The following is a 26,608-nucleotide window of genomic DNA, read 5'->3' as shown; positions in this document are numbered from 1 at the left end:
TTGTATCTAAAAATATCTCAAGGTATTTTTAATCTCAATACAACCTCTAATCAATGTAAAAACTCAAATCAGAAACCAAATTTTAATATATTTGCACTTGTGAAAGCATGTAAAGAGAAACAAATCATAACACATAAAATACTGTCCATGTAACTTTTGATGACATTCAAGTTCGATCATTGAATTGAAAAAAATCAAGAGACATTTAGAAAAAGAGAAAAAAACCGCATTGTTTTGACCAAGCAATCCATGATATTTTGTTTGTTGAGTGAATAGTGTCAATTATTATGAATTCATCCTAAATCATTTAGTATGTATTAGAAAACAAACAAGGTTATACCTGTATTTTTAAAAATTTAATTTTTTTAATTAAAAATTATTATTTTTATATGTTTTGGATGTTTTAATACACTGATTTTAAAAATAATTTTTAAAAAATTAAAAAATATCATATTTCAGTACGAAAAACACTTTAAAAAATAACTGCAACCGCACTCCAAACATGGTCTTAAATTTGTTTACAATTACAGTTATGAATATAATAGTTATAATCATTTTTGTCTCGTTTCCGACATATGAATTAGAAAATAATGGACGAGGAAGTGAAAATGATGATAATTTCATAGACTTTAACGAAGCACATTATAGTTCATCATCAACCTTAAAATACACGAGCAATCCGTACATGAAAGCTGAAAGAATTTGACAGTTAAGGTGGTCTTAGAGAGTAATTGGGTTTTTTAGAGTGTTTTTTGTTTGGAATATATATTAAAATAATATATTTTTTTATTTTTTAAAATTTATCTTTGATATTAATACATTAAAATTATCTAATATATATATATATATATAAAATAATTTGAAACAAAAAAAATCATGATTTATGAGAATTTGAATTTTTTACATGATGCCATCCAGAGGAAAAGCATTTCCAACCACTTTATTCAAACCAATGACCCACAAGAAACGATTCTAAAACGGTTGCGTTGCATGAGTTGCACCACCATTTGATTTTAGATGTGGTCCGTGTGGATATTCATCGGTTCTTTTAGAGGAATTGACCGGTTCATGCGTGATTTTTTTTATTATATCAATTCAAGTTAATAAAACCTTGGGTTAAATGAAGTGAAAATCTCAAATCCAAACATAAATTTTTAAAAACTATATATTTTTAAATGAGATGGTCACGACGACATGGTGCACACGATAACGATGAAGTCGCCACCACTCACTGAACTATCCAGACAAGCTTGAATAGTGCATCCAAGCATCCAAACATCCAAACAAATGTATTTAATAAGGAAACAAAAAAGAAAAAGAAAGAAAGAAACGGTGAATGAATCATGGAATGCTGGGTTTGCACTCCACGCGAGTGGAAGAAACACGCTAAGGTGGCCAGAAAGTGGGCAACTAAAATATGATGAGGCCATGACAAAATCACGAGACTGGCGGGGCATAAGATTTCAGAATCCACGCGGAGAGGCAAGGCTAGAACGAGACATGACATCTAATTTCACTAGTTCCAGTCTCTTAGCTTTTTTTATATTTTATTGCGTTTTAAACAGAGTAAATTTTTCTAAAAACATTTACTTTAAAATAATTTTTTATGTTTTTAAATTATTTTAATATGTTGGTATTAAAAATAATTTTTATAAAATAAAAAATATTTTTTTAATATATTTTTTTAACAAGAAAAAAAATTTAAAAAATAATCACCACTATATTTCCAAACACTCATTTAATTTTAAAAATAATCACCACTAAATTTCCAAACACTCATTTAATTTTAAAACTTAATTTGATACATAAGCAGACTGCTCAACGGGTTGATTTTCGTCGATTTCTTTTAGTAAAACATGTAAAATGAGATTCGAATCAATCACGATGATTGTAATCTTTACAGAGAAATACTTACCTGAATTTTATTTTATCTTTGTATTTTTATAAATTATACCTTTTATCCTGTTTTACATCTTGAATAATGTTTTTTATTTGATTTAAAATAAAAAAACATAATTTATAAAGATATAAAAGAAAACTGAAATTCAGTTAAAATTATACAATAATTTTTATGATCATTTTTTTTTCAATTGCAGCAACTAATGTTGCCGACTGGAAGGACATGTTACGGAGTAAAAAACTGAAAAATCAATTAAATTAAGAAAATTAAAAAAAAATAATTAAAAAAATCAAATCATGAAAAAAAACTAATTAGAATTTTAAAAAAACCAACCGGTTCAGTTTTATTAGCCTGAAACTAAAAAAACTGAACTGAACTAAACCAAAACCAGAAAAAACCAAGTCAAACCAATTTAAACTGATTTTTGTTCTAAAAAACCAAACCGAACCAAAATCTATAAATTTAAATTAATTTTAGTTTTTTTAAAATATAATTTTAATTTAATTATTTTTTTATATAAAAACCAAACCAAACTAAAAATAATCACCTTTACTCACTAATGCTACATGAGATTAGACCACCCAATATTCCTCCAACCAAACTCCAAGAAAACTCCAACCAGCAGCAGATAGGAAGGCAAAAACAAAGAATATAAAAGTACAAGCTCAAGCATTAACTACCCGTTTATATGTTTTTCGTTTGGAGACGTGGGGCTCGAGGATTTGTAGACCAGAGCAGTTGGAGTTCTAACCTATTATCTAGTGCATCTACAAGAGCTGGCCTCTTTTTTAATTTTTCTTATTTATTGTTTTTTTTTAAATATTTACTCGACTTTAAATCTATTCTTATAAATCATTTTAATTTATTTTTTATAAAATTATCAAATTCTCAAATAAATATTTTAATATTTAATCTATACTTAATTTTATAAATATTTATTTTTTATTGTATAATTAAATAATAAAACAAAATTTTAAAATCTAATAAAATCTATCATCAGATCCAAAAATTGAATGGTTAAATGGATTTAATATATAAAAATCTTGTTAATTTTTTAAATCATTGACATAATAGAATTGGCAAGAAAAAAAGGCTGGAAAAATACATAAAGCAAAGTATTGCGTTCCAAACGGGTTTGGCAAATGTATTTAATAAGGGAAAAAATAAAAAAATTATTTTAATATATTTCTAAAATAACAATACTTTAAAAATAATCACTATTAAACATCCCAATTCACTTTAAATTAACCGCCGCCAAATGCCGAAGCGGGCACACTTTTCGTAGAGCATATTCTACTTCTTCAACACAGTCCGTCCGCCCTAATGACATAAAATCGACGCACGATAATTAATTACCAGACCAATGCCGCCCCCATTTCGCATTGGTGCAGTCTTGCCATGAGATGATATTTTTTAATACCACCAACTACTATACAGGAATTGTTTTAGCTAGGCCTCCACCTCCACGCATGCCATACCATCATACGCAAATTAGCAGAAAAGTCTGAAGTAATCACTATCCTGCCGAGTGAATCATCACTATACGCAAATTACCCACTCACTGGAATTGGCCTTTTGACAGCTTCCCGGGCAGACCTCGAATCAGTCCTCAACTATATATAGTTTTTAAATTAAGTCTCCAAACTATTATCTCTACAATTGCATTCTTTGTACCTTTCTTCAATTAAGCCCTCCTGATAAAATAACTGGAGACAACGTTGAATAAACACGTACTAGCTGATTCATCATAAAATTCTTGGTTCCAGCCTTGGCAGAGGATTGCAACAGAAAATTGTTACGCGGTCTGCGGAGGAAAATTAGCCAGGGATATAAATTTACAAACGATTTATTTCAAGAGGGATTTTTGTCAACGGTGCTATTTGCAAAACAGGGAACTATCAGGTGTAGGAAAATGGTAACATCCTGAAAATGACAACCTCGCTGTAATGAGTGCAACTCACTTTTGGCATAAAATTAGAGAAAACCCATTGAAGTGAAAGCCGATCTCAAAATCATTGTTGTTGGATTTTATGTTGAAAAGGGTCTGGATTGTTATGTGAATTTGTGTATTATTAAATAAATTCAATTTAAATATTTTATTAAAATAATATTATTTTACCTTTTTAAATTTCATTGGAATTGAGTTGATGAATTTTGATGGATTAATCAAGTCATGAATAAACTTCGTAAATCAACCAAATTTTTTTTCCGGTAACCAAAATTTTTTTTCTAGTTTTAACAAATCAAGATTTTTCATTTTTTATACCAAACCCATAGTGTTCTGGGGCCAATATTTTTGGCTAATTTCTAAACTCTTTTTAAAGGCTCATGTAGAAATACCCGAGCCTAAAAAAAAAGTTGAGCCCGAGTTGAAACCTGAGTCCAGGTGTGCATCTTTATGCTCATTAATGCTTGTGTAAGAGATATTTTGTTCCTTGTAAATATTGTCATGGTAAAATTACTCTTCAATCTCTCAACCCAATAAAAAGACAAGATTCAAGAGCTATAAATACCTCTTGAACTACTATATAAAATACATGTTTTTTCTTACATTAAAAACATATAAATTAAACACAATAACAACCAAAATCTTAGAATTTAAAGTTCTTTAAGCATATTTATCACTGTTTTTTTGTACTAAGTTGCTAACTTTATCATTGAAGGGTCCTTAAACACCCTAAAAGAGGATTTTTTGTAGGTATCCAGAAGCATTCGTCAAGAAAGTTTACTTAAAATTAAAGAAATGAGCTATTTACAAACATACTTTAACAAATCTAAGATTCAACCATTACAAAAACTTATCTTATAAATATTTCTAATTTTAACACTTCATCAATTGGCGTTATCTGTTGGAAATCAATAAAAAAATCATCAATGTGCTTTCTCCAACTTAAATATTCCTTAAACTTTGTTTAAATCTTGTATCATATTTGTGTTTTTTTAGACATATGTTGTTTAGAGAGATGAGCTATGGCATACCTTTTATCTAGAGAGATGAATCTCTGTATATATAAACTTTTTTAAGATAAATATGTAAAGAAATATCTAAAATATTTTATATAAATATCTTATAAATATTCAAGTTATAAGATATTTAATATAAATATCTAGAATATTAAATATTTATAGAAATATTTACGAAGTTGTTAGAAATATTTATGAAGTTGTGCATATTTTATAAAATATCTATATACTTTTTTCATGTATCATCGTGTTGAATTTTCAAAATGAATTCCCTGGCAGAGTTTGACATCTATATTCAAGATATAGACAAACATGCCCTGAATGCATTGATCATATGGTCGAGAATGACTTGGCAGCAATTGGACCTGACTTCATATTAACTGCCCCTTCGTCGAAGAGAGCACACTTTCGTAGAGCAGATTCTACTTCGTCAGGGTGCCAAGTGGGATTATACTGACCAAGTCGGCGCTAATGACATAAAATCCAAGCACAAGAATTACCAGATCAACGCCGTCCACGTCTCGCATTGGTCCAGTCTTGCCATGAGATTATATTTTTTAATACCATCAACTACTATACAAGAATTGTATCTGTGGTAACATTGTTTTAGCCACGCCTCCACCTCCACGCATGCCATAATCACACGCAAATTAGCAGAAAAGTCTTAAGTTATCACTATCCTGCTGAGTTTATCATGTTCTGGGAAATTTAGCAGTTGATTTCTTCCTGGGCAGGCCACGAATCAGTCCTCGGCCATATATAGTTTTTAAACCAAGTCTCCAGACTATTATCTTGACAATTTCGTCCCCTATACCTCTCCTCGATCAAATCCTTCTGCTAAAATAATTGCAGACAACGTTGATTAAACGCATGTACTGGTCATTTGTGTTTTAACTTGTCTGTCTTAAATGCGAAAATATCCACCTATCGCTCTCAGTGAAACATGTTAGAACCATTTTAAATATAATTAAAATAGTTTTATAATACAACTTCACTGGTATTCCTCGCTGGTGTTCCAGTAAGGAAAGCATGCCTGTTGTTTTCTCCCATCTTCAGTTATTTTGATAGAAGGATTTGAATGAAGAAGGGTGCATGAATGGGGGACCTAGTTAATGAAATTAGCAGCTGGAGGACTCGATCGAGGAATAATAAAAGTTGGGGGACTGGTACAAGGTTTGCCGGATATGAGGAGCTGCAAAGTCACCGGTTCCTTTTCATCCTTGAGTGACAGGTAGCTTCTGGGATACCAAAGACACCATCACCTACCTTTTGCAGGCCGCTTAATTAGAGATGAAAAAAAGCTGGGCAATAATCGATGGACATACAGTATATAGCTGAGACTGACATGATCTACTCCATGCCTTTCCTTTTATCATACTACAAGCTTACCTTAAACTATATGTTTCTACCACGAAGGATTGGTCATCTCAAGTAAAACTGGTCTTATGTCGTCTTCCAGATCTCAAATCCACCTAATCCACCTCTGGTTTTCCCTGCAAGATGTTAGTTTGGACAGTGACTAATTATACAAGCGAAATTCCTTCACACTTAAATGAATAAAATCGACTGTAGAATAGATTTTAAAAGTGTTTTTTAACTGAAAATATATTAAAATTATTTTGATATTAACTTAAAAAATATCAAGTTAAAAATTCCTACTTAAATTTAAAAATTCATCCAGAAATTACACAGTGAAAATCTCACCATGGAACAAGGGCAGCGTTGTCTTACTATTATGTAATTGAATTGGAGTTAGCTAAATAAGAAAAGTGTTCATTTAACAACTAGACCAACCATTTCTTCATCACAGCATGTATTGATCATTCACATTAAGTAACATATATTTTTTTTTGTATTTCAAAAATATTATTTTTTTATATTTTTAAATCGTTTTAATATACTAATATCAAAAATATATTTATATACATTCTGATATAATAAAATCAGAATAATTTATTTGAAAACCGTAAACTTTCAAATATCGAGGTTAAAAACAAAAAAGAGTAGAGCACATAAAAACAACCTAACACTTAATTTAGATTTTAAGGAATACCAAGAGGTAAGATAATCAATAGTAGTCGGCACATTAGATGCCTTTGTCATTAAGGAACATGCAAAAGTTAGAGCGACATTCATTCAAATGCCGCCCAAAATAATATTAGTTCACAGTGAAGAAAAAGCCTCAAAAGTAGCTCTTAAAAAATTGACACCCAAAGAAAAAAGAAAAAAGAAAAAAGAAAAGGACTAATAAAGAGCTTCTTGTTGCCCAGAAAATTTTAAAGTTTAAACCTCCCTCGTAATCCCTCGTTGAGACCAAACGAGGACCAAAAAGGGTAAGAGGAAATCACGTTCCGTCCGACAATCTCGAGATGCCACGTGGCGTTCCTGAGCGTCGTGGATCCCACGCTGACGTGGCTGCGGCGAGGCAGCGTTTCCGTGTGAACGTGGATAGTCTTCGAAAACAAAATAATAACAAAAAATTATTATCATATACGGAAACTAAGAACGGGAAAGAAAGACGGAAAGAGAGGGATATAGAGCGAGAAACAAGGCGCGGAGCGGCAACACCACAGCAGTAGAGAGAGAATTTCTTGATAATAATAATTAATAATTATCATAAATTAATCGTCATTTTGTTATACTTTCCTTCTCCTCTCTTTTCTTTCTCATAATTATAGCCGAAGTCGCGTTTTCCTTTTTTTTAGGGCTGAAAAATTTCACATCTCCCTTAAAAAAATCAAAATCAAGCAAAAACAGCGAGACAAGGAAAGAAAAAAAATAACACGAAAGGAGAAATTAAAGCCCCCAGATCTTGCTGCCCTTAAATCCCGACTCCTCATCTCTTTCGAACATTTCTTTTCTCAATCGATTCAATTTCCTAATATTATTTCTTTGTTAATCTTGAGCAAGGGAAGGGAAGGAGAGAGATCCTTGCAGATATTTATGAGTACTAGTGCTGTAATAATATAGAAGGAGGAGTTGGATCTGGTGAAACGAAATTTGAAATCGTCGTCCGTCGTCGTAGTCTTCGTCGTCGTCGGATGAGAGGGAATCATAGAAGGGAATTGAAAGAGAATAAACGATGAAATGGGTAACATTGCTTAAGGACATAAAAGAGAAGGTCGGTTTAACTCAATCTCCTTCGCCTTCTAGTTCACCAGCCACTACTGCTTCTCCTCCTCCTTCTTCATCGCCTGCTAATTCACACAATGCTTCCTCTTCTACCACTTTTCATGACTTCCCTTCATCTCCTTCCAGGTTCTTTTTTTCTTCCTTTCAACAAATTTATGTTTGTATATATGTTTTTCAATCGCTTATGTTGTTTTTTTATTTAGTAGATGGTTGATAATTAATTCCGTACATTTTTAGCTGCACATTTGATATTGAAACGTAATCTGCGTTGATTGTTCTTGAATGTTGATCTGTAATTGGAGTTTATGAGCTCTGTTGACTATTATTTTGTTGCTGGGATTTGGCACTTTGTTGTTTTTGATCAAGTACTACTTTCGTTAATTAGTAATTACTGTTAGTGGTGTGGAAATTTATATATTGAGTTGATTTGATTTTTTAGGGGAAATATGGATAGATTTTAAGATTTTATAGGTTTAAGAGAAAACAAGACTGCAATAGACTACGCCGAATGTAGAATGGACGGGGATGCCTTTTTAAAAAAAAAAACTAGCATGTAGGGGATTTGTATTCAGCTAGGCGCACTGTAGATGATATTAGCTTAGAAAGTGAGCTGTGGTGAAATATGATGATGGTTGGTGGATAATCAAGAGTGAAGGTGACTTCTTTCCCTGCATTTGCAATTTGTTTCTTGAAGCACCCCACCCACCCTTGTAACCTGATCAGGCTAGTTATTGTTGCTATTGTTTCCTTGGTTCACCACTGCGTTGCTAGAACGTGCTCATACTGCAAGTATTTGAATCAAGGTTTAGCATTTGGTGAGGCTCATGTGGGGCAATTGCTAAATGATAACAGGATTATGAATGCTTTCAAAATTCCATGCTGTTATTGTCTTTTGGATTTTTTTTGGGAATTTCCCTCCATCAATGTTTCCCTTTTTCTAGTAAATTTCCATATCCATTATACCTTCTGCTCGTTTTCTCTTTTCTGTCATACAAGGGATGCTGGTGATGCAGTTTTTGCCATATGTTTATGGCAGACATTATAGGATCAAGTTCTGTGCATAAAGTTGCGCTTGAATATTTGAGAACCTTCATATTTGTAATGCCACAGGATCTTGTCCTTCGCTTTAGTTTGTCAACTTCAATTACCAGTTTCAACTTTTTTAGCATTATTTTTTCAGATTTAAAGTGAAGTTAAATCATAAGACACCAGTTTTCTGGTTGTTCATGCTGAATATCTGTATCTTACTTTCTTGATATTCCATTCTAAATCTAGTCTTATAATTTTATGATCTATTCTGTTGTAAATATTTGGCTTTAAATGTTCTAACTTTTGATCTATTACGGCATTCAAGTATGCCATTTCACACGTGTCAACTTTTTTGTTCTTTTTTTCCTCTATGAAATGCAGGGATCGACATGAATTGGAATTGGACTTCAAGAGATTTTGGGAGGAGTTCCGCTCATCCAGTTCCGAAAAGGTTCTCGATTCCCATCTTTTGTGTGATATTTCATTACTGTTTTCTCTCAGGAAATCATCATCACTGGTAAAATGATTAGTGAGTGCTGATGGCTCTTTCATTGTCTATGCAGGAGAAAGAAATGGCCTTGAATTGGACTATAGATGCTTTTTGTAGATTAGTGAAGCAGCACGCTAATGTAGCTCAATTAGTTACCATGTATGGACGGTCTTCCACTTTTGATTTGCTGGGCTTGTTTTTGCTTTCTTTTGCCATTACATAATTCTCATAACCTGTAAGATTATCAATTGCAATTGGTCATTTGCCAAAAAAGGGATCAAAAGATCATGCTAGGCATGCAGTTTTTGTTCTTTGCATCTGGATGCAGTGGAATTATAGAATTTTCAAGAACTATAGAGGAGACCATAGCATTTAGTTTTTCCTTTAGGTTTAACTACTTTAAAGGACTTTAGAGGTGTTTCCATGTCTGAGATTCGCAAAGTCTTATTGCAATATTTTTTTCCTTCTAGTTTTCCTTTCCCTTCTCTAAGGAGAATGTCTTATTCTTTGTTTTGTAGTTACTGTTTCACTTTCTATAATTAATATAGTTCTTTATTAACAAAGGCTTGATTAGCATAAGTTAGCATTTCTTTACTGATTATTCAAACTGCACTTTCTCAATCTTTTTCTTCTGAAAATTCTGTAGCAACTATATCTCTTGAATCTCGTAACAACTTTTTGTACAGGATCAAAGTCATGAAACTCATTTCTTATGTGCACAGAAGAAGTTTCTATTGGCTTCCACCTTTCATCTCATTCAGAATTTGTTTTTTGCACAAGTTATATTCTAAAATCTATGTGATTTCCTCAGTTGCATAAGATATACAACTTTGGTTGCTTTGCATGAAATGCAGCTTTCAGTAACGCACGTCAACTGTAGGACTGGCTGTTGTTTTTATTTATTAAATAAGATTTCTGCTTTTAGTACTTTGCATGGTTCTTGGCTTGTTGAACATGTTTTCAATTTTTGATGAATCACAGGTTAGTTGAAACACACATATTCTCTTTTGTTGTGGGAAGAGCATTTGTAACCGATATTGATAAATTAAAAATCGGCAGCAAAACAAGATCTTTGGATGTAGAGAAAGTGTTGAGATTTTTCTCTGAAGTTACAAAGGTTTGCTTCTTAAAAGATTTTACCAAATGCTGTCTTTTCCTCTTTCATCCTGGTGATTTGTTAATGCAAAGCCATGTTCTCCATGCTATTTGTTCAGGATGGCATCGGTCCCGGTTCAAATTTGTTAACTGCTGTTGAAGCTCTTGTATCCGGGGTATGTTTCTCTTACAATCACCAGCTTAAGATAAAAAATTAAAAAAAAATAAAAAGACAAAAGGCTTTGGGAAATTATATTTTTTTGCTACCTTAGTCAGAGTTCGGCTAATCTGCAGTCCCTTTTCAAAAGTGAAGGGATTGATTTTGACTGATTGAAACTGTTTTGCTATTGAAGCTGCCTGGTAAATGAGGCTAGCAAGTAGTCAGCTAGGGCAAATTCCATTTTTATTTTCATGCTACTTTTGAGAAAGCACTTTAAGCAAGGTGTTTTTTTTTTCCAGCCTATTGATAAACAATCTCTCCTTGATTCTGGAATATTATGCTGTCTCATTCACATTCTCAGTGCCCTTCTGAGCACTGAAACCAATCTAAGGCAAAAGCTTACAAACTCCGAAGGATCATTGCTATCTGAAAAAGATCAAGATGGTGCTTTAGGGCAAGTTCGCCGGCTTGAGGTAGCTTTTTATGTACTAGCCCTTCTGTTGCTGTTAGTTTCCATATAATGTTTGACATGGTTTGGGATAAACTTCAGTAACATTGTCTTTTTTATTTGCCTTTTATGTCATCATAGTCATGTAAAATTTTTTTTAGCAGTTGTGGATACACATCTAAAGGACTAGAACTATGCATTTGAAGTCTAATATGCCCTTTTCTTTCTTTCTTTCTTTTTATTTTCTGTATAGGTGGAAGGAAGTGTAGTGCATATTATGAAAGCATTGGCAAACCATCCTTCAGCAGCACAAAGCTTGATTGAAGACGATTCACTTCAGTTGCTGTTTCAGATGGTTGCTAATGGGTCTTTAACAATATTTTCTCGGTATAAAGAAGGTCTTGTTCCACTGCACAGCATACAACTTCATCGGCATGCAATGCAGGTAAATGTATAGCCTTTTGGCTCATATATGCATTAGTGGAGCTGCACTAGTGGAGTTGCACATGAATCCATTAAATTTATAGTCACTTAAAAAGATTCAGATAAGCTTTATGGCTCAGTGTTTGAAAGTTGAAATTGGTTCTTGCTGTTTGTGGTTGCTCCAGATACTTGGTCTTCTTTTGGTCAACGACAATGGAAGCACTGCAAGATATATACGCAAACACCATCTGGTATTGGCAACAAACAGATAAGAATTATATAGAAAAGCATACAGTACTGCAGGGAACTTGTAATTGACATTTTCATCTGCCACCATCTTTCATATTGAAGAATATGGAATGATGGAACCTTCTGGTTTTCTCACAATTCTACAAAATTTTACTGGGATTTAAATTGTCATTATGAGATGTTTTCCAATTTTGATACAAAAATACCTGTGTTTGTATCACATAAATTTGTCTAAATTTTCTGTCACAATAATTGAAACTCTTAAAAGTCTGCTTTTATTTGGTTGAATCAAGTAGTTGGAGTAGTTTAGGCAAACTTTGATCATAAAAGCTCTATTAGTTTGAATGTAGGTATAAATGAACCCTAAGTGGAAACCACATAATTGTAATTTTCTAGCAGTTTGAACCATGGGATTACTGATGCAAAATGAGATCACATGACAATTGTCTGCAATGGGTTTGCTGCAATTTTTTTTGGATAAGCAGAGACAAGCTGCAGAGGGTTTTCTGCTAATTATTTTAGAAATATAAGAAGAGATCATAGTTGTTAATCCATTTCATGCTTTTACTTTTAACCAAGTGATCTCTTCAAGCTTTCCTGTAAATAATGCACCCTGGAATGAGTAGTTTATTGTGTACTCGCTAACCTTTTGCATGTGATCTTTCCCAGCAATATACTTTGGTAGCTAATTATATATACCCTGCTTTGTGAAGTCAAATTGCAATTGGAATAAACTCTGAGACAGTTCTGCAGCCTTCTGTCTGATGATGTAATTTTGAACATCTTGACAATTTTGAAACATGCCTCTGTTGCCTCAAAACTAACCTTGTTTGGGAAGTGTGTGGTCACTATAGTTTTAGCACATGATTTAGACATTCTTTTGCTAGTAGAACTTTTTTTTTTTTTAAATCCTTTTACCTGTCTTTCCTTATTTATTGTCTTGTGTCTTATTATAATAATTGCCACAGTTTGTTGTCTTGATTTATTTTCTAAAGATCATACTTATTGAGTGATATTCTCTGTTTCACATGCAGATAAAAGTTCTTTTAATGGCAGTTAAAGATTTCAATCCAGACTCTGGTGATTCTGCCTACACCATGAGCATTGTGGACTTGTTACTTGAATGTGTAGAATTGTCATACAGACAGGGTAATTTCGCAGTCAGTTTTACTTCTTGAATGGCATAAGATCAACGGATCAAAACTCTGTGGTCTTCACTGTTAAAATGAGATGTAAAAGATGTTAATTTATGGTTCCATAATTCTCTGGAATTCAAATAATTTTGAGCTTTAAAATTGTCATATGTATGTCACTGCTAATTTTTTGTACTATTTTGAATTGTAGAAGCTGGTGGTGTCAGGCTCAGGGAAGATATACATAATGCCCATGGTTACCAGTTCCTTGTGCAGTTTGCATTGGTTCTGTCCTCTGCACCACAAAATCAGGACTCTCAGTCTGTTTATTCCAAGACTTCTCCTGCCTTTGATGGCACAGAAGATGGGTCTCATGCAATGAATGATGAACAGAGACAGGAATTAACAGAAAAAGAAGACCCCTCATCAGCTCAATTATCACCTGCATTGTCTAGATTGCTTGATGTTCTTGTCAATCTATCTCAAACTGGTCCTGCTGAATCTACAGCATGGTCTGGAGGAAAAAGTTCCAAATCTTCTCACACTCGCCCCAGCAGAAGTCGCACGTCATCTTTAGATCGAGTTGCTGATGAAAATTGGGAGAAAGACAACAGTAAAGTTAAAGACCTTGAAGCAGTCCAGATGTTGCAAGACATTTTGCTAAAGGCAGACAGTACAGTACTTCAGGCAGAAGTATTAAATAGAATGTTTAAGATATTCTCAAGTCATCTTGAAAACTATAAGTTGTGTCAACAGTTACGGACCGTTCCACTTTTCATCCTAAATATGGCTGGTTTCCCACCATCATTGCAAGAGATAATCTTGAAAATTCTAGAATACGCTGTAACTGTTGTGAATTGTGTTCCTGAGCAAGAGTTGCTATCTCTTTGTTGCTTATTGCAGCAACCGATAGCATCAGAGCTGAAGCACACCATACTCTCTTTCTTTGTGAAACTTTTGTCATTTGATCAACAGTACAAGAAAGTCCTGCGAGAAGTTGGTGTGCTGGAAGTTCTGATAGATGATCTGAAGCAGAACAAGTTTCTTTTGGGCCCAGAACAACAAACTGTTAGCCCTAATCAGTCAGACAAAAAATCTAGTTCTAGTTTCAAGAAACACTTGGACACTAAAGATACTATTCTTTCTTCACCCAAGCTAATGGAATCTGGTGGCTCAGGGAAATTTCCTATTTTTGAAATTGAGGGTACAATATCTGTTGCATGGGATTGTATGGTCTCTTTAGTGAAGAAAGCTGAAGCTAGTCAAGCTTTGTTCCGGTCAGCTAATGGTGTGACCATTGTTCTTCCTTTTATTGTGTCCAATGTTCATCGTCCTGGGGTTCTCCGGATATTGTCATGTTTGATCACTGAAGATATTGCACAGGTATGTCAGCATGCCATTTTACTGAACTGTTAAATGCTTGAATGGTCATAATAACTACACATGCTCTCATTCTTGTATCAATTCTCAAATTTTTTTTCGAAAGCTCAGGCCAAAATAAACTGTTTTTTTATTTATTTTACCAGACTCATCATGAAGAACTAGGTGTACTTGTTGAGGTTCTCAAAAGTGGAATGGTTACAAGTGGTGCTGGACATCAGTATAGGCTTCGAAGTGATGCAAAATGTGACACAATGGGTGCCTTGTGGCGCATATTGAGAGTTAATACTTCAGCTCAGAGGGTCTTTGGTGAAGCCACTGGCTTTTCTCTTATGCTGACAACACTCCATAGTTTCCAAGGTGATGGGGAACAGACAGAAGAATCTTCTTTAGAGGTTTACATGAAGTTGTTCACGTACTTACTGCGCCTGATGACAGCTGGAGTGTGTGATAATGCTATTAACAGGATAAAATTGCATACTATTATGTCATCCCACACTTTCTATGAGCTTCTATCTGAATCTGGCTTGGTTTGTGTGGAATGTGAAAAGCAAGTTATACAGCTGTTGTTAGAGCTTGCTCTTGAAATTGTGCTTCCACCATTCTTGTCAGCAGATAGTGATGTGCCAACTAATATGATGGAATCTGGGTCAGCTTGTTTTCTTCTTACTACCCCATCAGGCCTGTTAAATCCTGATAAGGAACGAGTGTACAATGCTGCTGCTGTTAGAGTTCTGATCCGCTCGCTGTTGCTCTTCACTCCCAAAGTGCAGTTAGAAGTACTGAATCTTATAGAAAGGCTTGCTCGTGCTGGCCCCTTTAATCAAGAAAATCTCACTTCAGTTGGTGCGAATGAAATTTTTGATCTTGCAATCCTTTCCATTTTATTGATTGTCTGTATTCTTTTGCCCTCTGGTCCCTGTGTGTGTGTTTGTGTGTCTATCTCCCTCTCGCTCTTAATTTTGTCATTTGTGTAGGCTGCGTGGAACTTCTATTGGAGACAATCCACCCCTTCCTATCAGGCTCATCTACGTTACTTCTGTACATGTTGAAGATTGTGGAAGTTCTTGGTGCATATAGGTACGTCTCTAGAGAATCCAGTGCAATTTACTTGACAATGGTTATCCTAGAAACTAATGTTTATATTTTTTGCTGATAGGCTATCTGCATCAGAACTCAGACTACTTATTAGATATATACTGCAAATGAGGCTTATGAATTCAGGCCATATTCTTGTTGATATGATGGAGAGGTTGATTCTCATGGAAGATATGGCCTCAGAAAATGTTTCTCTGGCACCGTTTGTTGAGATGGATATGAGTAAAATTGGCCATGCTGCTGTTCAGGTGTCTCTGGGAGAAAGATCCTGGCCTCCTTCTGCGGGTTATTCATTTGTTTGTTGGTTCCAGTTTAAACATTTCTTGAGATCACAAGCAAAGGAAACAGAGCCGTCCAAAGCTGGCCCTTCAAAAAGGCGGAGTAGTTCAAATGGGCAGCAAAATGAACAGAATATTCTCCGTATAATTTCTGTTGGTACGGCTAGCAATGAAAACACATTTTTTGCAGAACTTTATCTTCAAGAGGATGGTGTTCTAACCCTTGCTACTAGCAACTCTAGTGCCTTGTCTTTTTCTGGATTAGAATTGGAAGAAGGCAGATGGCATCACCTTGCAGTTGTTCATAGCAAACCAAATGCTCTTGCTGGACTATTTCAAGCTAGTGTTGCAAATGTGTATCTCAATGGAAAGCTGAAACACACAGGGAAACTAGGATATTCACCTTCTCCGGCTGGAAAACCTTTGCAGGTCACCATTGGGACACCAGTTAATTGTGCAAGGGTTAGTGAGTTGACATGGAAACTTCGTTCTTGCTACCTTTTTGAGGAGGTGCTTACATCAGGGTGTATTTGTTTCATGTACATTCTTGGCAGAGGATACAGAGGGCTCTTCCAAGATTCGAACCTTCTACGTTTTGTCCCTAACCAGGCTTGTGGTGGTGGTAGCATGGCCATCTTGGATTCATTAGATGCTGAATTGCCTTTGGCAACACAGAAGCTCGAGAGTGCTAGCAAGCAGGGGGATTCTAAAGCAGATGGTAGTGGGATTGTTTGGGATTTGGAGAGACTAGGAAACCTCTCATTGCAGCTTTCTGGAAAGAAACTTATTTTTGCATTTGATGGAACATGTACTGAATCGGTTCGAGCATCTGGCATATTCTCATTGCTCAATCTGGTTGATCCTATGTCGGCTGCTGCCTCTCCTATTGGGGGTGAGTGATTAAAATCTGGATTTTATGTTTCAAACAAGTTATGCAGAGTAGAGGGGCTGTTACTTATCAGCTCCTGCTCCCTCGCATCCTCCCTCATTCTTTTTATTTTTGCCTCAGGTATACCACGATTTGGACGCCTTCATGGAGATATCTATGTTTGTAAGCAATCTGTAATTGGTGATGCAATCCGCCCTGTAGGTGGTATGGCTGTTGTCCTGGCCCTTGTTGAAGCTGCTGAAACCAGGGATATGCTTCACATGGCTTTGACATTACTTGCCTGTGCTCTTCATCAGAATCCCCAAAATGTGAAAGATATGAAAAAATATAGGGGATACCATTTGCTAGCTCTGTTTCTGCGTCGTAGAATGTCATTATTTGACATGCAATCTCTTGAGATATTTTTTCAAATTGCTGCATGTGAAGCTTCATTTTCTGAACCAAAGAAGTTGGAACGCAGGCAAGCTACTCTATCACCGGCTGCCACTTTGCAGGAAACCAGCTTCGAGGAACTCAGCTTGTCAAAATTTCGTGATGAAATTTCTTCAGTTGGATCTCATGGGGACATGGATGATTTTTCTGCACAAAAAGATTCATTTAGCCATATTTCTGAACTAGACAATTCTGATATGCTTGTTGAAACTTCAAATTGTATCGTCTTGTCAAATGCCGATATGGTTGAGCATGTCTTGTTGGACTGGACATTGTGGGTGACTGCCCCAGTTTCAATCCAAATTCAACTTCTAGGATTTCTGGAGCACTTGGTTTCCATGCATTGGTACAGGAATCATAACCTTACCGTTCTGCGTCGAATAAACCTTGTTCAGCATTTGCTAGTGACTTTGCAGCGTGGTGACGTCGAAGTTCCTGTTTTGGAGAAATTAGTGGTGTTGCTTGGGGTCATTTTGGAAGATGGGTTTCTGGCTTCTGAACTAGAGAATGTGGTGAGGTTTGTGATTATGACATTTGATCCACCTGAACTGAAACCAAGGCATCAAATAGCTCGAGAATCAATGGGTAAGCATGTAATTGTAAGGAATATGCTCCTAGAGATGCTTATTGATCTACAAGTAACCATCAAATCAGACGAGTTACTTGAGCAGTGGCATAAGATTGTGTCATCAAAACTGGTAACATATTTTCTTGATGAAGCTGCCCATCCTACAAGCATGAGATGGATCATGACTCTTCTTGGTGTGTCTCTCGCTTCTTCTCCCACATTTGCTCTTAAATTTCGCACCAGTGGTGGTTATCAGGGTCTTATGCGGGTGCTTCCTAGTTTTTATGATTCTCCTGATATATATTATATTTTGTTCTGTCTGATATTTGGAAAGCCTGTGTACCCAAGACTACCAGAAGTGCGCATGCTAGATTTTCATGCCCTTATGCCAAGTGATGGAAGCTATGTGGAGTTGAAATATGTGGAGCTATTGGAATCAGTGATTGTGATGGCAAAATCTACTTTTGATAGGTTAAGCATGCAGTCTGTGCTTGCTCATCAAACTGGTAATCTTTCCCAGATTGGTGCTAGCCTTGTCGCAGAGCTTGTGGAAGGAAATGCAGACATGACAGGAGAGCTTCAAGGTGAAGCTTTGATGCATAAGACATATGCAGCGCGCTTAATGGGTGGTGAGGCATCAGCTCCTGCTGCTGCAACCGCAGTTCTGAGATTTATGGTTGATCTCGCAAAGATGTCTCCTCCCTTTTCAGCTGCTTGCAGAAGGCCTGAGTTTCTTGAAAGCTGCATCGACCTTTATTTTTCTTGCACCAGGTTTGTTTTCAGACATGCTGCAATTTGTATTCTCTTTTCTGGATGCTACATTGAGAATTTTGAAACTGCTTGTTCCCAATTTTAATTACTCGAGCAATATTGTGATTGAATGAGCCCTTTTTTCCCCTTGCAGAGCAGCTTATGCAGTGAAGATGGTGAAAGCACTTTCTGAGAAGACAGAAGAAAAGGAGTTGAATGATTGTGATGATACCAGCAGTTCTCAGAATACTTTCTCTAGCTTACCGCTTGAACAAGAACAATCTGCAAAGACCTCCATTAGTGCTGGAAGCTTTCCTCAAGGGCATGCAAGTACAAGTTCTGAAGATATTCTTGTGTCCCTAAATGATGTGGCTGATGTTAAAGCAGAGATTGCTATCTCTAATTCCCACGAGGAATTGAAAAAATCAGCCCAAGGTGTCCCAGCTGTTCAGAACTTTGTTGGGGATAATGGTGTTCAGAATTCTGCCATCTCCAGCTCAAATGAATTCAATATCCGTAATGTTGATGGCAATATGGATTCCTTTCGACAGGCAGATTCCCTGAGTTCAGCATCTCTCAATATACCAGATTCTCCTATTATATCCGAGAAGTCGAGCACAAGAATCCCCCTCACACCACCATCATCACCAGCCCTTGCATTGTCATCTTGGCTTGGCAGCGCGTCCCACAAAGAATCCAAAGCTTCATTACAAGCCACTCCTTCCATGGAGTCTTCTTTGTCTGGTAGTGAATTTGATCCATCGGTGGACTTGAAGTCTAGTTCCCCAGGGCCATCTGCTGCAAACTCATTTTTTGCAGTTAGCCCAAAGCTTCTCCTTGAAATGGATGATTCTGGCTATGGGGGAGGACCATGTTCTGCAGGAGCGAATGCTGTATTAGATTTCATGGCAGAAGTTCTTTCTGATTTTATCACTGAGCAGATTAAAGCAGCACAGGTTATAGAGGGCATCTTGGAAACAGTACCTTTATATGTTGATGCTGAATCTGTATTAGTTTTTCAGGGTTTGTGCCTTAGCAGGTTGATGAACTTTGTGGAAAGGCGTCTTTTGCGTGATGATGAGGAAGATGAGAAAAAGCTAGACAAAAGTCGATGGACCTCAAACCTGGATGCTTTATGTTGGATGATAGTAGATCGTGTCTATATGGGCTCCTTTCCTCAACCTGCTGGTGTGCTGAAAACTCTGGAGTTCTTGTTGTCAATGTTACAGCTGGCAAACAAAGATGGTCGCATTGAAGAAGCAGCTCCTGCAGGAAAGAGTCTTTTATCTATCACAAGAGGAAGCAGGCAACTTGATACTTTTATAAATTCACTCCTTAAGAACACAAATCGTATGATAATGTATTGTTTTTTGCCAACATTTTTGGTCACCATAGGAGAGGATGATCTTCTTTCATGCTTAGGTTTGTTTATTGAGCCCAAGAAAAGATTACCATCCAATTCTTCACAAGATGATTCAGGAATTGATATCTGCACAGTTTTGCAGTTGCTAGTTGCTCACAAGCGCATTATTTTCTGTCCCAGCAATGTTGATACTGATCTGAATTGCTGTCTTTGTGTAAATCTAATATCTCTTCTCCACGATCAAAGGCAAAACGTTCAGAACATGGCAGTCGATATTGTCAAGTATCTGCTGGTGCACCGCAGGGCTGCGCTGGAAGACTTGCTTGTTTCGAAACCAAATCAAGGGCAGCACATGGATGTACTACATGGTGGCTTCGACAAATTATTGACTGGAAGTTTGTCTACTTTCTTTGAGTGGTTTCAGAGTTCTGAACTGATGGTCAACAAAGTATTGGAGCAGTGTGCAGCCATTATGTGGGTTCAGTGTATTGCTGGATCGGCAAAATTTCCAGGAGTGAGAATTAAAGGTTTGGAGGGTCGTCGTAGGAGGGAAATGGGTAGAAGATCACGGGATATTTTGAAGTTGGACCAAAAACATTGGGAACAGGTAAATGAACGAAGATATGCATTGGACATGCTTCGTGATGCAATGTCTACTGAGTTAAGAGTTGTCCGCCAAGATAAGTATGGATGGGTTCTCCATGCTGAAAGTGAGTGGCAAACCCTTCTTCAACAACTTGTACATGAGCGTGGAATATTCCCACTGCGGAAATCCTCGACAACTGAAGATCCTGAATGGCAGCTTTGTCCCATTGAAGGACCATACAGGATGCGCAAAAAGCTTGAGCGCTGCAAATTGAGGATTGACACTGTTCAAAATGTTCTTGATGGACAGTTTGAGTTAGGAGAAGCAGAGCTGTTGAAGGGAAAATATGAGGATGGCCCAGATGCTTCTGATACTGACACTGAATTGTTTTTTCATCTTTTAACTGATGGCGCGGAACAAAATGGTGTGGATGGTGATATGTATGGTGAATTTCTTAAAGAATCAGATGATGTGAAAGGTACAGCTTCTGTTAGAAGTGGATGGAATGATGACCGAGCTAGTGACATGAATGAAGCAAGTCTTCACTCAGCACTTGAATTTGGTGTCAAGTCTAGTACCATGTCTGTCCCAATGTCAGAGAGCATGCATGAAAAATCAGACGTTGGAACTCCAGTGCAATCATCGTCTAATAAAGCAGATGGAATCATTGTCACTGAAGATAAATCAGATAAAGAACTGAATGATAATGGTGAATATCTGATCCGACCATATTTGGAACCTCAAGAAAAGATACGATTCAAATATAACTGTGAGCGAGTTGTGGGTTTGGACAAGCATGATGGTATATTTTTGATAGGGGAGCTTTCTTTATACATAATCGAGAATTTTTACGTTGATGATTCTGGGTGTATTTGTGAAAAAGAATGCGAGGATGAACTCTCTGTTATTGATCAGGCTTTGGGTGTAAAGAAGGATGTTACTGGCAGTGCTGATTTCCAATCCAAGTCAACCTCGTCCTGGATCACAACAGTAAAGGCATGTGTTGGTGGAAGGGCATGGGCCTATAATGGTGGTGCATGGGGCAAGGAGAAAGTGTGTACCAGTGGTAATTTACCCCATCCCTGGCATATGTGGAAGCTCAACAGTGTTCATGAGATTCTGAAACGTGATTACCAGCTCCGACCTGTTGCTGTTGAGATATTCAGCATGGATGGATGCAATGATCTCCTCGTGTTCCACAAAAAGGAGAGAGAAGAAGTATTCAAAAATCTGGTTGCCATGAATCTTCCAAGAAATAGCATGTATGAATTCTGCTACCCATTGCCTTTGAATTTTATAGGTTTTGATTTTTTCTTCCATGATTGTTATATTTTTGTGCATACTTGTCATTATCTAGCAATTGCATTTGCTAATTATTTTTTGACCTTGTATAAATTCTTATGCTTCACATGTTGTGAATTTATGCTGTAGCCATGTTTCAACTCTTTTGTTAGATTTTTCAAGTGTTTTAACAGTTGCACATGATTCTTTTTGATCTGGTAAGGGTTGAGTAGGATGCTTCATGTCTTGGTACATTTACATCTTACCATGAATGGAAAAAAGTTAAGAGACCAAGGCCTTTAAACAATTGATGTCTCAATGCTGATCTCGTGGGAGATATTGTGTATTGGCTTGTTGATGGAGGATGAACAAACCTTCAAAGTTTGATATCTGTATTTTATTTGGTCATTCATGATCTTTTTTTGTAGTTTTTAGGAATTTCATTATTTTCAATGTAGTAGCTGTATAAGCTTTTAGTATGAATTTAGTTCTATTTCTTAGTTAAGTGGTTTTTCTGTTTTGCTATTTTTTCTGGTTTTCCTCTGCAATATCTTTGATGCTTACATGTAGCACCCTGGTTAGACATCCAAGTCAAGCTATTTTTTATTGATCTAGCAAATTGAGTTTCATTGATTGATTCTGTGTAAGTTTTCTTCGTCACCTGGTTGTTTGTCCTAGCACTTGTCCGTAGGTTTCATATTGTTAGGTGTCATCACAGTGGAATGCAGGTTGAACAGTTTTATCAAGGACTTTTATGTTTGTGTGTTGCTCTCCCCACCCACCAAAGAATAATGATGATGACAGATGGGAAAATCTTATCTTTGAGATTGCTTAACAACTCCTACTGTATCTCTGAGCAATTAAACGTAAACTGCATTGCACAAAAGAAAAAAAGAGGGTCTTTATTAAATGAATGCAGATACTTTAGTGAAGGAACTGCTTCATCAAATGCACTGGTGATCCTTTTGGGGATTGGAAAATATCCCCATGTGTTTGTGCATTCCATTTTCAAATGTCACTTGAGATTTCATTTATATTTGTGAAATACATCTAATTAGACTAATACCTTCTCAAGATATGATTTTTGTGTGATTTTGTGGTTCACCACTCCCCTCTCTCCATGACATCCTCTGAGGTTGATGTAAGAAACTCTTAAATAGGTTGTTATCTAATATCTACTGCTAACGTAGTTTTGTCATGCAATGGGGTGGTGGTTGAATTAAAGATTTTAAAAATCTTTCATTTTCAGGAAAGTATAAATGTTATTTTATATTGCTTCTTGTTTTACAAATCTAGTTTTTTTGGTTATTGTGATTTTTAGCTTTAATTATGAATGTAAATTTTGTTATGTTTGGACTTTATTATGTTTTCTATATTTTAGGGTTTCATTTTAGCTTAAATGCTATAGAAAGGGAATAAAGCACTGGTTTGAAGGTAGTGAATCATTAATGAATGATATTGATAATTAAGGTTATTGTTTTCCTCTCTATTGCTACTCTTCTCTATTTCTCACCCCCTCTCTTCCCTGATTCTCTCTTTCCTTGTCCTCGATCACAATTTCCATTTCTTGGCAAATGGGATATGCTAATAGTGCCTTAGAATCATAATAAGATGACATTATTATATTTATGTTGCTCACATGCTGATGCTAATTGAACTTTTTAAATGCTTCTTTCTCGGAATATTTGAACAAAAGATTGCTTAATTCACAATTCTCTCGTATTTCAGGTTGGATACTACAATTTCTGGATCAGTAAAACAAGAAAGTAACGAGGGCAGTCGCTTATTTAAGATAATGGCTAAATCCTTCTCTAAAAGGTGGCAAAATGGAGAAATTAGCAATTTCCAATATCTCATGCATCTCAACACCTTGGCCGGTAGAGGATACAGTGATCTGACCCAATATCCAGTATTTCCATGGGTTCTCGCTGATTATGAGAGTGAAAATCTGGATTTGTCCAATCCTAAATCCTTTCGTAAACTCGAGAAGCCAATGGGTTGTCAGACACAAGAGGGAGAAGATGAATTTAAGAAACGGTTAGTCCTTTTGTTTATACCACCATGATTATCCACTGCTTTCCATTTATTCTGTCATTTTTGGTTTTCTATTCAGATATGAGACCTGGGATGATCCAGAGGTTCCAAAATTTCATTATGGTTCTCACTATTCTAGTGCCGGAATTGTCCTCTTCTATCTTTTACGCCTTCCACCATTCAGTGTAGAGAATCAGAAGCTGCAGGGTGGCCAATTTGATCATGCTGATCGTCTTTTCAACAGTATTCGAGATACTTGGTCAAGTGCAGCAGGGAAGGGAAATACATCTGATGTCAAGGAATTGATTCCAGAATTCTTCTACATGCCAGAATTTCTGGAGAACATGTTCAATCTTGATCTGGGAGAGAAACAATCAGGAGAGAAGGTTTGTTTCTGGAAGTGCAAATTTATTTACTGTTAACTAATCTTTTTTGTTTGATTATTTGCTGGGGAAGGACTACAAAAATCATTCACTTTCTTTTGCGTACATTAAAAATTGCTAGCATGCGTGATTTTTTTTTTCCAGGTTAGTGATGTCCTCTTACCCCCATGGGCGAAAGGCAGTGCTAGAGATTTCATTAGGAAGCATAGAGAAGCACTGGAATCTGATTTTGTTTCAGAAAATCTTCATCATTGGATAGATCTCATTTTTGGATATAAACAGAGAGGGAAGGTACGTTCAACATTCAGAACTTCTTTGCATCAGAAAATTATATTGTCCTTTTGCAGGTCAATTGAGTTACAATCCATGACCAACTGCTATGAAAATATTGTTTTTTTACTATGCACTTCCAACCAGGCTTTTCATTCCATTTTACCTTCTGAGATGTAACCCCTGAATAAACCTCGTTCCAATGTTTACATGATATTTAAGTTGATTGCTTTCATTATATTTTTCTGTTTACTGCTGGTGGGTTTCATCCTTTTGTTTGAGAAACCGCGAAGATCTGTGTCTGCCTGGTTAGCCTCCCCCTCCCCTAAAAAAGAAACAAAAAAATTCTCACACCTGCCACCACCTCCACTACTTTGAATTGCAACTCTTACACTAGAATACGCGTTTGATTGTGATGATTTAATTACTCATCATTGTCCTATTACTTGTGTGGGTGATTGGATCACTGTGCAGCTGTATGCTCTATATTAATTGTCCTTGTTCTGTTCATGATCTGATATTTTTTCCTTGCATAATTGACAGGCAGCTGAAGAAGCTGTTAATGTTTTCTATCATTACACATACGAGGGGAGTGTGGACATAGACTCGGTAACAGATCCTGCAATGAAAGCCTCCATTCTAGCACAAATCAATCACTTTGGGCAGACACCCAAGCAGCTATTCCTCAAACCCCATGTGAAAAGACGTTCCAATAGAAGGATTCATCACCCACTCAAGTATTCATCCCATCTCGCTCCACATGAAATACGCAAGAGCTCATCTGCCATAACCCAGATTGTTACTGTTCACGAGAAAATTCTTGTGGCGGGCACAAACAGTTTGCTCAAGCCTACAACATACACCAAATATGTTGCTTGGGGTTTCCCAGATCGTAGTTTGAGATTTATGAGCTATGATCAAGATAGACTCCTCTCAACTCATGAGAATCTTCACGGGGGCAGCCAGATTCAGTGTGCTGGTGCTAGTCATGATGGTCAAATTTTGGTTACAGGAGCTGATGATGGGTTACTCTGTGTTTGGAGAATCAGCAAGGATGGCCCCCGTGCGCTACGGCACCTGCTGTTGGAGAATGCACTTTGTGGTCACACGGCCAAAATCACGTGCCTTCATGTTAGCCAGCCTTACATGCTGATTGTGAGTGGCTCTGATGACTGCACAGTTATTTTATGGGACCTCAGCTCCTTGGTTTTTGTTAGGCAACTGCCAGAGTTTCCTGTGCCAATTTCAGCAATTTATGTGAATGACTTGACTGGAGAGATTGTGACAGCAGCTGGAATTCTGCTTGCTGTCTGGAGCATCAATGGGGACTGCCTTGCAGTGATTAACACATCCCAACTGCCATCTGATTCTATTCTCTCAGTGACGAGCTGTACGTTTTCTGATTGGCTGGACACAAACTGGTATGTGACTGGCCACCAGAGTGGGGCAGTTAAGGTGTGGCACATGGTTCACTGCTCCAACCAAGAGAGTGCCTTAAGCAAATCTACCAGCAATTTGACGGGTGGGCTAAATTTAGGTGATAAGGTACCGGAGTACAGGTTACTTCTCCACAAGGTACTCAAGTTTCACAAACATCCAGTTACTTCCCTTCATCTCACGAGCGACCTGAAGCAGTTACTCAGTGGGGATTCTGGTGGGCATTTGCTCTCATGGACACTACCAGATGAGAGCTTGCTGACTTCATCTAATCGGGGGTGAGAAGGGGAAAAACTGATTTAAGCGTGATTGTTTCAGCTCGTGGCAGCTATTTGTTATTTATTGAAATCCTATGGGGGTTCTGTCTGCTACCACGGCAAAGGAAGTAAAGGATTGTATGTTCGTAATACATTGAGAAGGGAGAACAAGGCAGCAGGGCTGGCCTGGGATTGAAAGAGGACAGGCCAAAAAGAAAATGAAATCTTTTATAGATGACTGATAAATGTCGAGTTCCTGGCAAGCATGAAGACCGTCGTGCCAGGCTTCTTATTGAAAAGGGAAAGTGGAGTCTTGCTTCTTGTTGTACTCTGGGTTCTTGGCGAGGACATTTTTGGTTTTGCACGTGAACAGAGTCATTAGGTTGTTTGTTCAATGTACATAGTTGGAATTACCAACAGTGTGTTATGAAGTTGTATAGAGAAAAGGTGTGCAAGGAATGGAGAGGTGTGACACCACCTGGCCAAGTTAATTGGGCTATTGTATTCTTCGACTTAATTTTTTTTGCGTAGTGCAATGGGGCACGCACTGCCCATTTCTTGTTGAGAAGCGTGCTCTCT

General features: G+C 36.6%; 1 protein-coding gene across 1 annotated transcript; it reads left to right on the top strand.

Moving 5' to 3' along the window:
• The first annotated feature begins 7,378 nt into the window (after window positions 1-7,378).
• Window positions 7,379-26,597, top strand: LOC133695144 (protein SPIRRIG-like). The gene is made up of 19 exons (XM_062116984.1): window positions 7,379-8,122; window positions 9,407-9,476; window positions 9,589-9,674; window positions 10,497-10,632; window positions 10,730-10,786; window positions 11,070-11,243; window positions 11,472-11,663; window positions 11,827-11,892; window positions 12,925-13,039; window positions 13,235-14,406; window positions 14,550-15,249; window positions 15,381-15,483; window positions 15,563-16,671; window positions 16,789-18,439; window positions 18,573-21,629; window positions 23,377-23,685; window positions 23,762-24,068; window positions 24,210-24,356; window positions 24,879-26,597. Exons 1-19 carry the CDS (start codon window positions 7,947-7,949, stop codon window positions 26,052-26,054), a joined length of 10,803 nt encoding a protein of 3,600 aa, XP_061972968.1. The 5' UTR covers window positions 7,379-7,946; the 3' UTR covers window positions 26,055-26,597.
• Window positions 26,598-26,608: the final 11 nt, after the last annotated feature.

The sequence above is a fragment of the Populus nigra genome, chromosome 5 (assembly GCF_951802175.1).
Source record: "Populus nigra chromosome 5, ddPopNigr1.1, whole genome shotgun sequence".
In the NCBI taxonomy this organism is placed as follows: Eukaryota; Viridiplantae; Streptophyta; class Magnoliopsida; order Malpighiales; family Salicaceae; genus Populus; species Populus nigra.
Note: the sequence above shows the minus strand (reverse complement) of the source record. Positions and strands in the feature narration are given on the sequence as shown.

Bases quoted from the DNA above. Each gene is read 5' to 3' on its own strand.
- LOC133695144 (XM_062116984.1), top strand. From the start codon at position 7,947: ATGAAATGGGTAACATTGCTTAAGGACATAAAAGAGAAGGTCGGTTTA. The intron at 21,630-23,376 runs GTATGAATTCTG...CTCGTATTTCAG, and splicing joins AATCTTCCAAGAAATAGCAT to GTTGGATACTACAATTTCTG. The intron at 24,069-24,209 runs GTTTGTTTCTGG...TTTTTTTTCCAG, and splicing joins AGAAACAATCAGGAGAGAAG to GTTAGTGATGTCCTCTTACC.